This window comes from Geotrypetes seraphini, chromosome 5 (genome assembly GCF_902459505.1).
Source record: "Geotrypetes seraphini chromosome 5, aGeoSer1.1, whole genome shotgun sequence".
In the NCBI taxonomy this organism is placed as follows: domain Eukaryota; kingdom Metazoa; phylum Chordata; class Amphibia; order Gymnophiona; family Dermophiidae; genus Geotrypetes; species Geotrypetes seraphini.
In genome coordinates, this window is record NC_047088.1 from 63776112 (window position 1) to 63792931 (window position 16820).

Consider the following 16820-nt stretch of genomic DNA (forward strand, 5'->3'; position numbering starts at 1 on the left):
CCTCGACGGCTCCTTACTATTTCCGGGCAGCAGGTGCACGATTCAGGAGCGCGGCGGTCAGGGAGCGTGTAAAGCATGGCTCGGACAGCCACACTCCTGACTCATGTGCATGCGGCTGGGAAATACAGCACCGTACGCTGGACCACCAGGCTTGCAAAAAGGTTTTGAGGCAGCGGCTACGACAGCAGTGTGGGGGGGGGGGGGGTGTTTGTTTTAAAAAAAGATTGTGCGGCTGCAGCACGGATGGGTCTTTTGTAATTGTACTGGGGGTGGCGAGTGTTTCTGAAAGGTGGTGTGGCGCGGAGGGAGTGTTTTGTAATTGTACGGGGGGGCTGGTGGGCGGTGTTTAACAAAGTGGTGCGGCTGGTGCACGGGGGAGAAGGTGTTGCAGCTGTGTGGGGGATTCAAATTGTGCACCTTTGCTTCATAAGATGCGCCGAGATTTCCACTCACTTTTGAATGGAAAAAAAGTGCGTCTTATGGAGCGAAAAATATGGTAGTCTCTAGCTATCCTGCCAATTTCATCCCCATTGGAACAGTCCCCATTGGAACAGTATAATATTCCATTTGTCTAGCTCTTAAGAAACTCCCTAATAGAAAGGATATGATTAGGGTTAGGGAACCACTTCAAAGGGGTTCAAGGAAGGTTTGGATAGGTTCCTAAAGGATAAGGGGATTGAGGGGTACAGATAGAAGTAGAGGTAGGTTATAGAAATGGCCAGGAACCACTTCACAGGTCATGGACCTGATGGGCCGCCGTGGGAGCAGACCGCTGGGCGCGATGGACCTCTGGTCTGACCCAGTGGAGGCAACTTCTTATGTTCTTATTAATATGTAAAATATATATTGGTCCTCCAGTTTTAAGATGGTACTAAATATCTTGTATTTTACCACTTAGGCTGAAGCTAGACAAGGAAGTGTCACTTACGGACATAAAATTCTACTCTATGGAGCATGATGGGGGTTCATTGTTTGTCTCCCCTGTTGATCAGGAGCTTATTCAGGCCCAGAGAAAGGTGAGTACGAAACATTCTTATTGTTTATTAATCCCTTGCTCGCAGTAGAGCTGCTGGCATTGCCCATGTTCATCTCTGCCACTTGATGACTGTGTGCGATAAGAGAGTCCCACATTTCTGGTCAAGGAATGTCCATTTATAGAGATGGCCTGGTGGCTCAGTAGCAATCTTGTGCAGTGCTTATGGAGAACGTAGGTTTAATTCTGAGAACAGGATTTCCACTCCCTGGCCTTCCACACTCCCTGGAAGGGGAGAGGAGTCATTCATCCTGTAGTGGTTGGAGTTTGGGCCCATGATTGCAAGCTTCTAGGAGTTGCTTGGATGTTGGACACCAGTTGACTGTGGCTGAGATGACTGGTCTAAGTTAGTTGGGTGTGGATATAAAAGAAAGGAAAAAGATCCTCTGCTGATGGAGGTTCATAATACCAGTTCTAGTGTGTCATTCTGGATGGATGGGTAATAATCCCATTGCTCACGAGCCATGGAGAAGGCCCCTCCCAGGGGGTGTCTGAGCCAGTCAAAGCCTTAGGCCTCTGTACGGTGTATCCTGGGATACACTGGGAGGAGCCTAAAGCCCTGATTGTCTCAAATGCTTTAAGGCCCCTCCCATGGAAGGGGAGGAGGTCCTAGCTTGGGGGGGGGGCATCTGGTGGCAGGAGGGAGTGGGCATCCCTCCTGATAATTATTTTTCAATGGGGGTGTGGAAGGAGGCGGTTCACGGCATGTCTTAGATTTTTCCTCAAAAAAGCATTTTAATTTTAAAAAATCCAAATTAAATTTAAAAAAAGGTCCATTAAAAAAAAAAAAAATCATTTTTTTAAAATCATTGATTCAGTTTTTCCTTCTCCTTACCCACCAGACTGGTTTCTGTTTTTGCACTGTGTTTTTCCTAAGCCCTTTCACTTTGTGCTTTTAGCTGCTAAGGTAACTGCATCTCTGGTTCTCAGTGCTCAATTTGTAAATTAGCTGTGGGATAGAAGGGTTCAAATTCACAGTGTTCCCTTTGAGCAGCCTTCAGTAAAGAGGAGAGGAGGAAGTGAGCTTGGAGTAGAGCAGAGAACAGTTACTGTACTCCCTAATCCAGCCCTTCTGCTGCTGACCTGTTTACCCTCTCCTTGGCTCCACAGTTCCGCTCCTTTGTGTTTACAAATTAAGCCCTGTGAAATCCTGTCTGAATGTAAAAGAACACACAAACTACCCTTTTTCTACTCAAACAAACACACTCCAAAGAAAACAGAGAATAAATAGAAGCAAATAATCAACTTTCTGTCAATGCAGAGGCTGTACAAACATCTAAGCCAACTAATGTGAGAGGTTGCAAAGGAAAAAGCCTCAGAGCTCCTACCACAAACACCGCAATGAGTGAAACATAAGTGGGAAAATATTTCAGGGGTAAAACTCGTCATAGGCATAAAAAACCTTATACATTGGGAGATGTTATAAACCTTAGGCAATGCAGGAAGAACAAGAGAAAATTACTTCAAGCGCTTTCAGCTGCTAATTACTTCATTTCAAATAATCATGAAGAGAAAAAAATGAACTGGTACTTATCCCACTCAGAAGCAGAGGCCACTCAGAAGCAGAGGAGTTACAAGTGGTTGGGAACCAGCACATCCTGAAGCAGCCGTTTCCGGTGAAACGCTGGGCACCGTGTCATGTGATACTTGCTCTACATACCTACCTTCATGTGGGATAAGTACCAGTTCATTTTTTTCTCTTCATGATTATTTGAAATGAAGTAATTAGCAGCTGAAAGCACTTGAAGTAATTTTCTCTTGTTCTTCCTGCATTGCCTGGCTTATAACATCTGCCAATGTATAAGGTTTTTATGCCTATGACGAGTTTTACCCCTGAAATATTTTCCCACTTATGTTTCACTCATTATGGTGTTTGTGGGAGGGGCTCTGAGGCTTGTAACCTCTCACATTGGTCGGCTTAGATGTCTGTAAAGCCTTTGCATTGACAAAAAGTTGATTATTTGCTTCCACTTTATTCTCTGTTTTCTTTGGAGTGTGTTTGTTTGAGTAGAAGGGGGGGTAGCTTGTGTATTATGTGATTCTTCCACATTTGTGTTTGGTGATCTGAATGTAAAAGAACTACATACATTTTATTTCATTAATAAATTCTGACTAAGATGAACTCTTGGTGCGTTTTTTTCCAATTTTTTTTTGTAGGTGGTGGAGCACCTAGAGTCACAGTTTGGTGTCTTGGTGCAGCACATGAACATTCAGAAGATGAAGTACTCTTTTCAGATGTGGTCTGCTTTGATGTCTAAAAAAATCAGTGGCCAGGTATGTAGTCATTAGATTGTTGGTGAGAAGGTGATTGGGCATTTACTGAAAGCCTGTAGGGCTTCAATTTTATTCTTGCAGATTTCGAAGAAAGTGCATATAAGGGGAAAAACTCCTTATATGGGTACCCAGTACCAGGCCCCTCCCAGTACATCCCAGGATGAATCAGGCAGGACAGGGTGCTGCTGTTTTGAAAAGGGTGGGCCACAGAAGCATGAAGTAGTAGGCATTCTTACTGTCTCCTCCCAAAGGTACATGGGGTGGGGCAGGGCCAATGCCAGTGGTTGGGATGACTAGGGGGAATCTTTATGAGCAGATGAGATATTGTTGGTCCTGTTACTTGGATAACTTGTTGAAAGGTGGGAAGGCTTTGAAAGTTTAACTTTCCTCCTTTTCAAGCATGTGTATATGATTCTTTCATTCCTAGGAAGAGCCATCATTTATAGAACTGATGGGGGATCATGGGAAGACAGTTTGGCCAGTTTGGGAGCTGATGAAATGGCTGGTGGGATTGTCTTCACACACAATTCCTGCAATTGGTAAAGTTAAATGATTTTTTTCCATCTCAGGCTGTTTGTGTTTGTGGTTACTTCTGTCTGGCCTCAACTATGATGTTTTCTCCAATTAAACGTGCATTGAATCCTCCAAGCTTTACCTTCATCATCTATCAAAATCCTTGGTGTCACATTGGATACTACCTTGTCATTTCACACTCACATCTCCAGTGCAGTTTCTTCTTCTTTTCTACGGCTTTGTCAGCGTCGTTCAGTTAAGTCATTAATAAATCGCAACTCCTTATGTATCCTTCTACATTTGCTGGTTATTTCAAGACTTGATTATTGCAATTCTTTATTAATCAGACTTCCTAAATATCAACTGCGTTGACTCCAGCTCGCTCAAAACTACACTCAAGCTTCTCTATCGTCATTCAAAATTTGACCATATTACTCCCCTTCTTAATTCTGAACATATTTCCAGTTTCCTTTAGGATACCTTTCAAATATAACACTCTTACTTTCCAGATTCAGACTTCTGATCTGCCTTCATTTTTGTCTTCACATCTGATTCCATATTCACCTAAGAGAGTCCTTCGTTCTTCCTCCCAACACCTACTGTCTATTCCATCTTTCAGGCAGTTGTTTCTGGACATTTACAGAGATTCTAGTTTCTCTGTAATGGCGCCAACACTATGGAACTCTCTTCCGTTATATTTGTGATCTGAACTATCTCTCAAAGCATTTAAGTCCCAACTGAAAACTTATTATTTCAAAATGGTGTTTGAATCTTGTTCCTAGTATTCAGATATTCTACATCTTTATCCCAAATCTGTGATCGGGAAATAAATTTCTTTGTTCATTTCTATTTGTTCTTCCATTCTTTCATTCCTCTTTCTTCTTTTTTTTTTTTCTTATCTACCCTCCTTTTGTTCCAATCCCATTTGTTCTAGCCTTATGATATTGTAATCTCTCCTGCCCTCATTTGCCCGTTGTATCCAGTTTTGTTAGAACATAAGAATATCGGTGTTCTCCCTGCTAATTTAAGTGAGCACCCGGCTGAATGAGGCTTGAAATTCAGACAGTCTGGAACGGCACTGTTAAATAGTGAAACCACAACTACCCTTCAAAATCTAGTCGACAAGATAATACTGGCTACAACGGTCTTATTACAGGAGGAGCTCACAAATCTCTCTGGTTTGCTCAGTCCTTCGTATTTTTGTGCTTTTCCGGTAACACCTCCTTTTCACTTCTCTCCGCCAACCAAATCGAGAAACACTGTCAGGCATGCGTGGTGGAAAGCCACTCCGTGCGAAAAGTAGTTGGACACTATGGCAGGAGTCTGTTTTTGCGCAGGAGTTAACAGCTCAGAGGAGCATCTGTTGCTCAATATAGAGTGATTTTGTGGTTTGTTTCTGTGCTCGGGGAGAGTTTCAAAAGAAGAATGTGAGTGAGTTTGGAGGTTGAGGGAGAGGGAGGTAGACGATGTACACGAGCGGCTATGATTAATAGGGAAAGGGATAGGAACTACTATCTCTGTGCTATGTCTTAAACAAAAACCAGATTGCCGGGGATGCTAAGCATTAACTGATTCAACATGAGTTTGAAGTTGGTTGAATACCACTCTCAAGTATGGAAGTTTTGAAAGAAATGGAAGGTTTGATACTGGCCAGTAGTTATTTGGAAAAAGAGGATCTGCATTACTTTTTTTCAAGGGTGGCTTAAATGCTAATGGAACACTGCCTAAGTGTCAAACCTTAAAAAAGGAAGTCATATTGATCATTGGAAAATAATAATAATTAACTAATAAAAATAGTGCACATTTAATTTTCCCCACCACCAAATTTCCTCATCCTGCCCCACCCGGCTGGAAAAAATTTTCATGCCACCCGGCTGGAAAAAATTTCTGGGGAGAACACTGAATAGCCTTACTGGTTCAGACCAATGGTCCATCAAGCCATGTAGCCCGTTCTCACCGTAGCCAATCCAGGTCACTAGTACCTGGCCAAAACCCAAGGTGTAGCAATATTCCATGCTACCAATACAGGGCAAGCAGTGGCTTCCCCTGTGTCTTTCTCAATAACAGACTATGAACTTTTCCTCCAGGAACTTGTCCAAACCTTTCTTAAAACCAGCTATGCTATCCGCTCTTACCACATCCTCTGGCATTGCGTTACAGAGCTTAACTATTCTCTGAGTGAAAAAAAATTTCCTCCAATTGGTTTTAAAATTATTTCCCTGTAACTTCATTGAATGCCACCTGGTCTTTGTAATTTTTGACGGAGTGAAACATCGATCCACTTGTACCCATTCTACTCCACTCAGGATTTTATAGACTTCAATCATATCTCCCCTCAGCCACCTCTTTTCCAAGCTGAAGAGCCCTAACCGTCTTAGTCTTTCCTCATATGAGAGGAGTTCCATCCCCTTTACCATCTTGGTCGTTCTTCTTTGAACCTTTTCTAGCGCCACTATATCTTTCTTGTTAATTTATGTTTGCCCATTTTCATTGTTTGTTTGTTTAGATGGTTCCCATTGCCTTGTCCTTGTAAACTGCTTTGAGTTTGACTTTTCTTTGTTAAAAATGGCAAAATAACCGTAACTGTTAACTGGTAGTATTGTTCTTTCTCCTTATGCCAGAATAAGCTGAAATAGAATCACAGCTGCAGGGTTGCAGCTGGATGCTTTCAAAGTAGTCTAATATATAGAAACCACTGCTTGGTCCATGCTGGCCCTGGCAACATATCCAGAGCAGCCTTCAGCTTGGCTTCTGTTCCACCATTGATAAACTGTTTTCACTGTTTACTATTCCTGGAATTCACTGTTTTCTATTCCTTGAATTATTGCAAGAGGGCATGAGGACTGAAAATTCAAAACATTTGCTCTTATTTTATAGCACTAGAAAATATACACAGCATTGTGCAACGGTGATAAGTGTTTTGGAGATTAAGTAACTTGCTGAGGGTCACCCAAGGAGTGTGAGTACTGGGATTGAAAATCTGCTTTCTGTGGTTCTCAGCCTACTACTACAAGTACCAGGCTTCTCCTCCACAGGAGTTCTTTTTCATTTCTCTTATAATTGTATATTCTATGATCAACATTGGAGAAATCATGTGACTCCAGACGAATGGATTGAGTCCATCCACCAGCAGGCAGAGATAGAGAACACCGATTTGTGACCTGTGATGTAGAAATGGGGGATTACATCAAGGAATTGTCTGGATGGGAACATCCGAAAGGAGTGGAAATGCAGTGGGCAAAACTGAAAGGAGCAATTGTAAGAGCAACAAACCTTTTTGAGAGGCAAGTAAGTAAAAGTAAGAGGAAAAGTAATAACTGAGAAGGTAAGAAATAAGAGGTTAGCTTTCATAAACTACAAAAAATTGCAGAAAGAGGAAGACAGGCAAAAATATCTGGAAAAGTTAAGAGAGGCTGGTCATGTAGTCAGGAAAGCAAATATGCAATGGAAGAAAAAATAGCTGACACAGTAAAAGGGGGAGACAAGATATTTTTTAGATATAACTCGTATTAATGATTGGAAGAAGTACAAAAGTGGCACTATGAGATTCAAAGGTGACATGTAGAAACTGATAAAGAAAAGGCTGACTTGCTTAACAAATATTTCTGTTCTGTGTTCATGGCTGAAGGGCAGGAGTGGGACCACAGAAGACAAATGTGAATAGGGATGGAGTGATAGACCCTGATTGATTTTCAGAGGGTTGTGTTCATGAGGAGCTAGCTAAAATAAAGGTAGATAAGCGATGGGGCCAGATGGTGTAAATCCAAGGGTGGTGAAGGAACTTAAGGAAGTTCTGGTGGCTCCGCTGATTGACCTTTTCAATGAATCTCTAGAGTAAGGAGTGGTACTGGAGGACTGGAGAAGGGCAGATGTGGTCCCTCTCCACAAAAGTAGAAGTAAGGAATTAACAGGCCGGTAATTCTGACTTTTGTGGTAAGCAAATTAATGGAAACACTTTTAAAACAGAGAATAGTGAAGTTTCTGGAATCCTGTGGATTACAAAATCAGAGGCAACATGGATTCACTAGAGGTAGGTCTTGTCAGACAAATCTGATCGATTTGTTTGACTGGGTGACCAGATAATTGGATAGAGGGTGTGTGTAAGATGTGACGTATTTAGATTTTGCAAAGCCTTTGACAGATGTCTAATAAATAAATCGAGTGCCCTCGGGATGGGTCCCAAAGTGATGGGCTGGGTCAAGAACTGGTTGAGTAGAAGATGACAGAGGGTAGTGATCAATGGAGATCGCTCTGAGGAAAGGGTTGTTACCAGTGGTGTGCTTCAAGGTTCTGTTCTTAGGCCTGTTGTTTTTAATATTTTTATAAACGATATTGTTTGAAGGGCTGTCGGGTAATATTTCCCTCTTTGCAGATGATACCAAGATCTGCAAGAGTGGACACGCCGGATGGTGTGAATAACATGAAGAAAGACCTGGCAAAGCTTGAAGAATGGTCTGAAATTGGGCTGTGAGGAAACAGACTCAGGAGTTTAGAAAAATAAAAGCTTTTTGGCTTTTGCACCTTTGTACAGTGGTTGTCTATGCTAGACTAGACTCTACCACAATCGCTTATGTATTGGGATTTTCACATTATCAATCTCAACATGTTCTGGCCACCTAAAATCATTATCTTTTCCAATCAACATTTCATCAGTCTTATTGATATTCAGCATCAACTTTATGATTCATCATCCACATACCGGTACCAACAGTTTGCAAACTAATGGAAAGTTTAGATTGTAACTCAATTTCCCAATTATCCATCGGGAAAAAGAATTGAATGTCGTCAGCATAAAAACGGTAGCTCACATGCACATTAGAATGGTCAATGACTGAACACTGAGACGTAGAAGGCTGAGAGTCATATTTAAGCCCTTTTAGGGCATCAGCATGAAATGGTGGACAGAGACAGACCTAAAAAGTCAGCGGATAGTGGGGTCCTCACTCCAAGGTATCAGGCTGACAAGTCTGTGAAAGAGTAGCAGCAGCAGCATCATCCAAAAAAGAGTGTCAGGAGACAGGATAGGCATAATATCCATGCAACAACTAACGCAATCAAGATTAGTCATAGCCAGAAGAGAGGGCTCTCGCACAGGGACCTCCGGCACCCGAGTGACCAGCCTGGAAGAAGGTGACGCACCTGCTGGCTGCATCAAATGAGCCTAAGGAAATCCAGGGAAAATGCACATCCCGTGTTTGGATTTCTGCAACTCGTGGATTGCAGGAAGGGATTAAACACCTAGAGTATAGAATCCTACAGGGACTAACGGAAAGAAGATTATCAAAGGTAAAAACCTAATCTTCCATTCTAGAGCCTTCCCGGTGCACGAGGCCATTAAGGGGTTGATTTCTGCGCAGTGGTCTTCATCAGACTCCAGTCTCAAGGTGGTGTGGATGATGAACTGACTTTATCCCCTCTCTTCAGAGGAGCTGGAAAAGCATAAGTGACCTAAGGTGGATTTGCTTCCTGTCATTGGGAGGTATTGCTCTCAAGGCTCCCAAAACTGGAAGCTGGAGTCGTCGTTGAAGCTTTCTTTGAGGTGGCTGTGTTATCCCTCCAGGTAGTGGTTTGCAGCTCTTATATGGCCTGGACTTGTCTCAGTTGGGTGCCTGGTGGAGTCAGAGACTTCTGGCCTGGGCCATTTTCCTGATGTAGAGATGGGTCACTCTTATCTGGCACATTTGCTGTACAATCTGGTGTACAATAAGGAAAGGAAATTAGCGCTGTTCCGTGGTGCAGTCCTTTCCAAATGGACAATTCAACTGATGATTGTAATCCAAACTTAGGCAAAGACTTCCTGTTAGTTCCTCTTTGGTTGAATTGTCTATTTGGAAAGGACTGCACCATGGAACAGTGCTAAAATAAAGCTAAGTTTAAATTTCTTTTCCTTATTTAATGCTGGATATCTGTGCTGCACCCTGGAACATAAGTCTTACCTCTTTAGTTGTAAACTTGAAATTCCCTTAGTGTTGGGTGACCCTTTTTGTGATTAAGCACCAAATTTAGCTCAGGTTCTGAGCCAGAGACCTTTTCTCCCTCTTAAAGGGAGTTTTTTTTTTTTTCTCTCTGTCTCAGTTTACCCAGAGTGGACCAATGATAAAATCGGGTTAACTCCTTTTTTAGCCTTTTTGGCTCTGTGAGTGATAGATATCCTTTGGATTCTGAGGTCCGTTTGAAAATAAAGTGCGTTTTTTTGGTGATCTCCCAACACTGAGATAAAGATATCTGATTTGAGCAGTGTGTTACTAACCAATTAGTGCAGGGCAGGGCCAGGACTTCCTGGTTAGCAGCAATTTAAGTTTGCCAGTCGGTTAGGTGCTTGGAGAAAGTTTAGATAACAAAAAGGTTGCCCTGACTTTATTTGGGCAGATACCCAAATACTGGTTTAAATATTGATGGGACCTGAATAACATCTGTTGGCCAGCCAGACCTGAATAATTTGAGTAGGATTATTCCCACAACAGTCTGCACCTTCAAAATCACTGACTGCCGTGGGCTGATTAGGAAAGATGTAAAACTGCACATATTGCTTCAAGATATCACCTATTCTATTCTTGCTGTCTTGCATTTCAGTTTCACGTATCTCTGCTCCATCCCTTCTCTTCTCCACCCCAGGTCTTGCATTTGTAGAGAAGTTGGTAAAGCTGAACCCTAGTGGAAATGCCAAATTTGAAATCATGGCTAAGAATCTCCAGACAGAGATGGTGAATTTCCTGGGGGATGATGGAGTGCTGCTGTACCCTTCGCATCCCAAGATTGCTCCTAAACACCACTTTCCCCTTGGGATGCCCTTCAACTTTGCATATACAGGTGAGCTTGCTTATTTGAGTTATGAGTGGAAGAGAGATCTTGCCACCAAGGCTGCGCTATATAACTATGAGACAGTACAACATATAGAGGCTCACTTTAAAAGCACACAGACATACAAAGTTCTGTGAGCACCATTATGTTTTAAATAACATCATTTCAGCCCTCATTTCCTATGGCAAATGTTCCAGTTTTACTCTTCCCCTGCACATTTGATAACAGCACCAATCTTCAAAACTAGGAAAGTCTGATTTTAGGCTTTAAATATTGCAGAATTCTTAAAAAAATTCTTTTAAAGTTTTAAAATACATTAAATACGTATAACAACTTGCATGGAAAATAGGGCCAAAATAGCATATTAATAAGGAATATAATCCTTAATAAACATTTTTCTTTTACCTCTATCCAGTCCTCAAGTATAGCGAGGTGTGCTTAACATAATTCTAAGAAATATAGCCTTTAGTCTTTCTACCATTTGATGTACCCCAAATGGATCGATAGGCTTCATGGCAATTTACAATGAAACAAATATGTAACAAAAAGAAATTGTGAAACTAAATCCCACTTAAACTTAAAAATATGGATGCCGCTATTTAACACCACATATCGGTAGTTCAATTACAATTGAGGTCCCAATTGGAGAACTCCAGGTCTCATCAAAAGAAATCACTTCCTCCTTTTCTGCATATTCCTGGCTACCTATTGGAAGACATTTATAAGTCTATCCATAAACTTCTCTTTTTCTTTTTTTTTAAGACAATTTCAAAATCCAATTTCTATTAGGCTCTAACACATAGTTCACAATCATAGTTTCAGTTTTCAACATTATATCACCAGAAGTTTCTGGAATATCAAGAGGACTCAAAATAGTCTAGGGAAATATTAGATAACTGTTTTCCCATCCTCTTGTAATTTCTTATAAGTAGGAAGGAAGATAAGTACGTGATATTGGCAGGCATGCTGATTCTAGAACTTTCAAAACATCAAAGAAATATATTTTTTAACATATCTACTGACTGATAGAGTTGATTTAAGAAGGGTTATGAATCTAAGAGTACATTTCCATTGTTTATTTTCTGAATCTTCTACTTTCTTTCAAAGATTCTGTGAATCCTGTATAAATACTGTTTTTTCCAAAATAACTTGAGTCTTTTTCAAGTATTTGTACACAACTTATCCACGAGACACATATACTTTTCTAACAACTCTGTTATAGATGATATTTGCTGAGATAACAAAGCATTCTGAGCTGAAAGATCTTTCCATAGTCATAAGTGCTTCCCATACAGTCTCTAAAGTAATATTCTTTGGTTTAGATAATGAAAGATGAAATGTAGATAACCTTATCTTAGCTGAGTCCTCTATTCAAAAAGTCAGAACATAGGGAAAATGATAGTTGCCATATGCCCACAGCTTCTTTTATCTCACTGCTTGGCACTTTGTGTGAAATGTTTTGCTGTTGAAGACCTTCTGGCATCTCTATTGAAGTGGGGTCATGCTCGCTCTGGATGTAGCACCAACCTTCTGGGTCAGCATCTGACTCGGGAAGGAAGTTGTCTCTGGAGACAGTCCAGGCTGGGGTTGCTCCAGAGTGCATGGGACAAGGCAAACTTTCCTCAGCTTATGCACAGCCTGTTCCAGAGTACTGTATTCTGGAATTCCATGGAGATTGTGAATCTCCATTGGACCAGTTGGTGGGCAACTTGCTAAAGATATGGCTGCATGCCTGAACAAAACTGAAAATGAATGAACACATATTTAGGGAAACAGTGCTTGGTGCCAGGATCTATGCCTAAATTTAAGCATGAGACATGATCAAATTTTTTTCTCTTTAGATTAGTTTGACTGCTGTGTTTTGTAAGAGTTGTAGACAAAGTATTTCTTTTTGCGTTATGCCCTGGTATAGAGCATTGCAGTAATCGATGTGAGAAATAACAAGAGAATGAATCAAAATGTTAACAAGGTGGGTCGAGAAGAGAGGTGATGGAACGGATAAGTCTTAATTTGTAAAAGCATTTCTAGATAAATGTGCTAATTTGATTGTGGAAATTAAGGTCTTTATCAAGGACGATCCCCAGAAGTTTGACTTTTGTATCAATTTGGATTGGGGAAGAGTCTATGCAAATTGACATGCATATATCTTTTGCAGAGGTTGGGAATAGCACGCCCTTAGATTTTGAGATGTTTAGTGCAAGTTTGTTTTGCTGAAGCCAGGAGCTGATTTTATTAAGTTTAGAGTTGATTTCCAGTATTTCCTCTGAGGCATTTGGGTTTAGGAGGTGTAGTAGTTGGATATCATCTGCATATGTAAAGACAGTAAATCCAATGGATTGAGCTAGAGTTAACAGGAGGGGGCCAAGAAACATAGAAACATTAAAAAAAAAAACCCCCAACATAGATGTGTGAAGAGATTTGGTGTGAGAATAGAACCTTGTGGGACCCCGTATGTTTGAGAGATGATTGAAGATGATGTGTTATTGAAGCTTACTTTATAGTTTCGATCTTGGAAGTATGAGCAAAAAACCATTGCAGTGCTGTGCCGGTAATACCGGTAGATTGTAATCTTTTGAGAAGTAGAGAATGATCCACGGTATTGAAAGCTGAAGTGAGGTCTAATGATATCAAGAGAACTGACTTGCGGTGATCTCTGAAGTAGTGAATAGCTGTTGTCAGACCTATTAGAGAGATTTCATTGGAGTGATGAGTACGCAAATCGGTTTGGTTAGGGTGGAGAACATTGTTTTTTTCCACAAAGTTAGAAAGTTGGTTGAAAACCACCTTTTCTGTAAGTTGGCTACAAATGGTAGATTTGCAATGGGATGTTAGTTGGAGATTTGATCGTTGGGAGTATTTGCTTGTTTGAGTTTGGGGCATATCAGAGCAGATTTCCAAGATGTAGGCATAGTGCTGATGGAGAAGATTTTGTTGGTCATTTTAAGGAGATAAGGTCCAAATATTGCAAAATGTTTTTTGAACGTGATTAGAGATATGGTTTCAAGGGTGTTGTTGGGTAAGTTTAAGACCAGTATTATTTTATGGATTTCATCTAGTCTAGGTTGGCGAAATTCTGATAGGGAGCTGAAAGAGAGATAGTTCTCCGAGTTAGGGGAATCTGGTGACCTGGAGTCTGGATGATTTACAAGATTGTTTTGTACATCTCTGATTGTTATTGAAGAAGTTAGCAAGATCCTGTGCTGTAGGTATGTTCAGATTGGAGGCTGGCTTTCTAGAATAAGGAGAGAGGGAATGAACAATGGAGTAGAGGGCAGAAGAGTTGCATGCATTAGCTATGTGTTTGGCATAATATTTTTTCTTTGCAGCTTGTATTAAGTTTTTGTTAGATGTAGCTTGTTCTTTGTATCTCTGTAAGGCAGATGTAGAACGCTGGCGTCTCCACTGACGTTCCGAGGAGCGAAGTTGTAAGTGGAGGAGAGCTAAGTCTTGGTTGAGCCATGGCTTCTGTCTAGCATTAGAAATGTAGGTGCGTGTGTGAGGCGCCAGGGTGTCCATCATCAATTGTGTCCAGGCTTGGATTGCTCTTCCAGTTCAAGTTTGGAAAATTCTTTTAAATTAAGTTCAAGATTATTAGTGATTGTAGCAGAGGAGATTTTGCTTTAGTGTCTGGTATTATAGGTTCCTCTGGTTGAGTGGCTGATATCGGCTGGCAGTAGTAGGTATAATGTAATTAAATAATGATCTGTCCAGGGAAGGGAGTGGGTTTGTTGGTTGATGAATTTCGATGAAAGTGGTTTTGGAGTAAAGATCATGTCTATTGTATGGCCAGCTGAGAGTGTAGGGGTAGATATTAAAGGTGTTAGTGAGATATCAGAGATCAAGATTAGAATGTCCAATGTGTGAGGATTATTTGGAGCATCAAAGTGAATATTAAAGTCGCCCAGTATTACCAGGTTTTTGTGAGAGATACTAAAGTCCAGAATAGCAGATTGAAGAGATGTGAATGAATCCTTGGAAATAGGAGTGGGGAGGTATATGAGCCGAAAATGAATGGGGTATGTATTAATTAGTGTGAATTGTAGGATTTTGGCGAAAGGACAGTTATTGCTTAGTGATTTAAAATTGAGGGGGAGAGAGGAGTGATAAATGACAGCGAGGCCTCCCCCCTTTTTATTTGCATGGCAGAGGGACTTGAAAAGATAATTGTTTGGTTGATATAGGCATCCTCTCCTTCGGATTGCCAGATTTCATTTAGACAGAGGATATGTAGGCCATGTTGTATTATAAGGTCATGTACTAGGTGGTTTTTGCTCTTAATTGAACAAACATTTAGGAGACTGATTTTGGATTTAGTTGGGGAGCTAGCGACTTGGATGGGAGGAGGGGATGCGAAGGCAAAGGGGACTGAAGTTAAGTATCTAGGTCGTGGATTGGTCATGGAGTGTAAAATTTGAGAAGATGGTCGGTGTCCCCATAAGAGTGGGATCTGCGTGCCCATGATTGTTGTTTGAGGGGTAAGAGGAAATGAGAGTAGTAAAGATGGAAAAGAAAGAGGTAATATGGTAGGTGAAGTAACATTCTAAGATAAGTATGTTTGTATTGCCCAAAGATAGCGTATGAAGGAGTGCAATAAGGAGCAGGATATTCTCCTTAAGCGTGCTCCTTTGCTGCCGCAGTAGCTCTTCCTTTAAATTTAGTGCTTCCTGCGGCGTGCACCAATCTTCTAAGGGGGTTTAGCCTGGGGAAATAATCAGGACAAGTAAACATTCTTGGGAAGTCTATTCCATACATACAACGCCCATTAAGTAAAGAAATATTTGCTGATATTGCTCATGAGTCTGTTCCACTTGAAGTCTCACAGCATGTCTGAATTGTGTGAATTGAAGGGAATTTTTTTTTTTTCTGTGGGTCAACTTACTTGGTGCCATGGAACATGAGCATATCCCTGACTAATCAGAAATGCAAATCCTTTGCCAGATTAGTAGAGCACAGTAGCAGTAGGTGTCATTGTTTAATAGGGATAAAATGAAATGATTAGCAATGATTCCATGAGCCAATACTTTGTGATGATAAAGGTCTGTTTTCTCTGTCTTTCTGTACAGGCATCTTTAATATACTGGGCCTTCCTGTAACCCAGTGCCCACTTGGTTTAAGCAGTGAAGGACTTCCTCTGGGCATTCAGTTGGTTGCCAGTCATTTCAATGACCATCTCACTCTAAGTGTCGCTAAATACCTGGAGAAAGCTTTTGGTGGTTGGACCCTTCCTGGAAGGTCATAACTGATTGATTACAACAGAAAAACGTGATGGCTCAAAGCGCCATAAGAATAAAAATGACTGAGCTCCTAATTGAAACTGTTGAGGTACTAGAAAGCGGACTCTCCACTTGACATACACATTAAACAAAGCCACATCTTAAACTTTCCTGACCATTGTGTCATAAAGGTGTGAGGTACGCTAAGAAAAATGTTTAAGCCCTGCACCTAACTGGAATGTGGGAGTGTGGCACAGTGGTTAGAGCTACAGCCTCAGCACTCTGAGGTTGTGTGTTCAAATCCCATGCTACTCCTTGTGACTCTGGGCAAGTCACTTAATCCCCCATTGCCTCAGGTACATTAGGTAGAGTTGTGAGCTTACCAGGACAGATAGGGACAAATGTTTGAGTACCTGTATGTAAAACCACTTAGATTATAAGTGGTATATAAATACTGAAATAAATAACTGGAAAATAAGTCATGAAGGAGACCTAGGGTTGACAAGTCCATCTCTTCTTAACAACAAATTGCATTGAGTCAGCCATTATATCCTTGCTGGGACCAAATTATCACATTTTGTTCTGTTTGATCTAGTGACATCCTTATTATAATAATAATAATAAATTTATTCTTGTATACCGCCCAACCACGAAATTCCAGGTGGTTAACAACTAAGAAGATCTGTACAATCAGTGAAAAACACATCAGATTAAAAAAAAAATAAAAGAAGATAAAAAATTACAGAATTATTTGACAATATTGCCAATCTATCACAGCTCTTCATATATATATATATATATATATATATATATACACATATATAGTCTTCTAATTTAATAGTAAAGTGCTCAGACCACATAACCTTTAATTAGATGATAACACCTAACTGTGGTTATTATAGGGACCATCATTGCCTTTACTGTCCCTAACCCAACCCAAGCACACAAAATAATTATAAAATGACTTATCTGAAATCTGTTGGGTT

At 40.7% G+C, this 16820-nt stretch overlaps 1 protein-coding gene across 1 annotated transcript in view; it reads left to right on the forward strand.

The window, feature by feature from the left end:
- Positions 1–16642, forward strand: part of FAAH2 (fatty acid amide hydrolase 2) — a 35546-nt gene extending 18904 nt beyond the window's left edge. The window contains exons 7-11 of the mRNA XM_033947163.1: positions 899–1016; positions 3191–3307; positions 3735–3846; positions 10436–10630; positions 15685–16642. Coding sequence (XP_033803054.1) covers positions 899–1016; positions 3191–3307; positions 3735–3846; positions 10436–10630; positions 15685–15860 — 718 coding nt within the window. The 3' untranslated portion in view covers positions 15861–16642. The remainder of the gene's footprint in view (positions 1–898; positions 1017–3190; positions 3308–3734; positions 3847–10435; positions 10631–15684) is intronic.
- Positions 16643–16820: the final 178 nt, after the last annotated feature.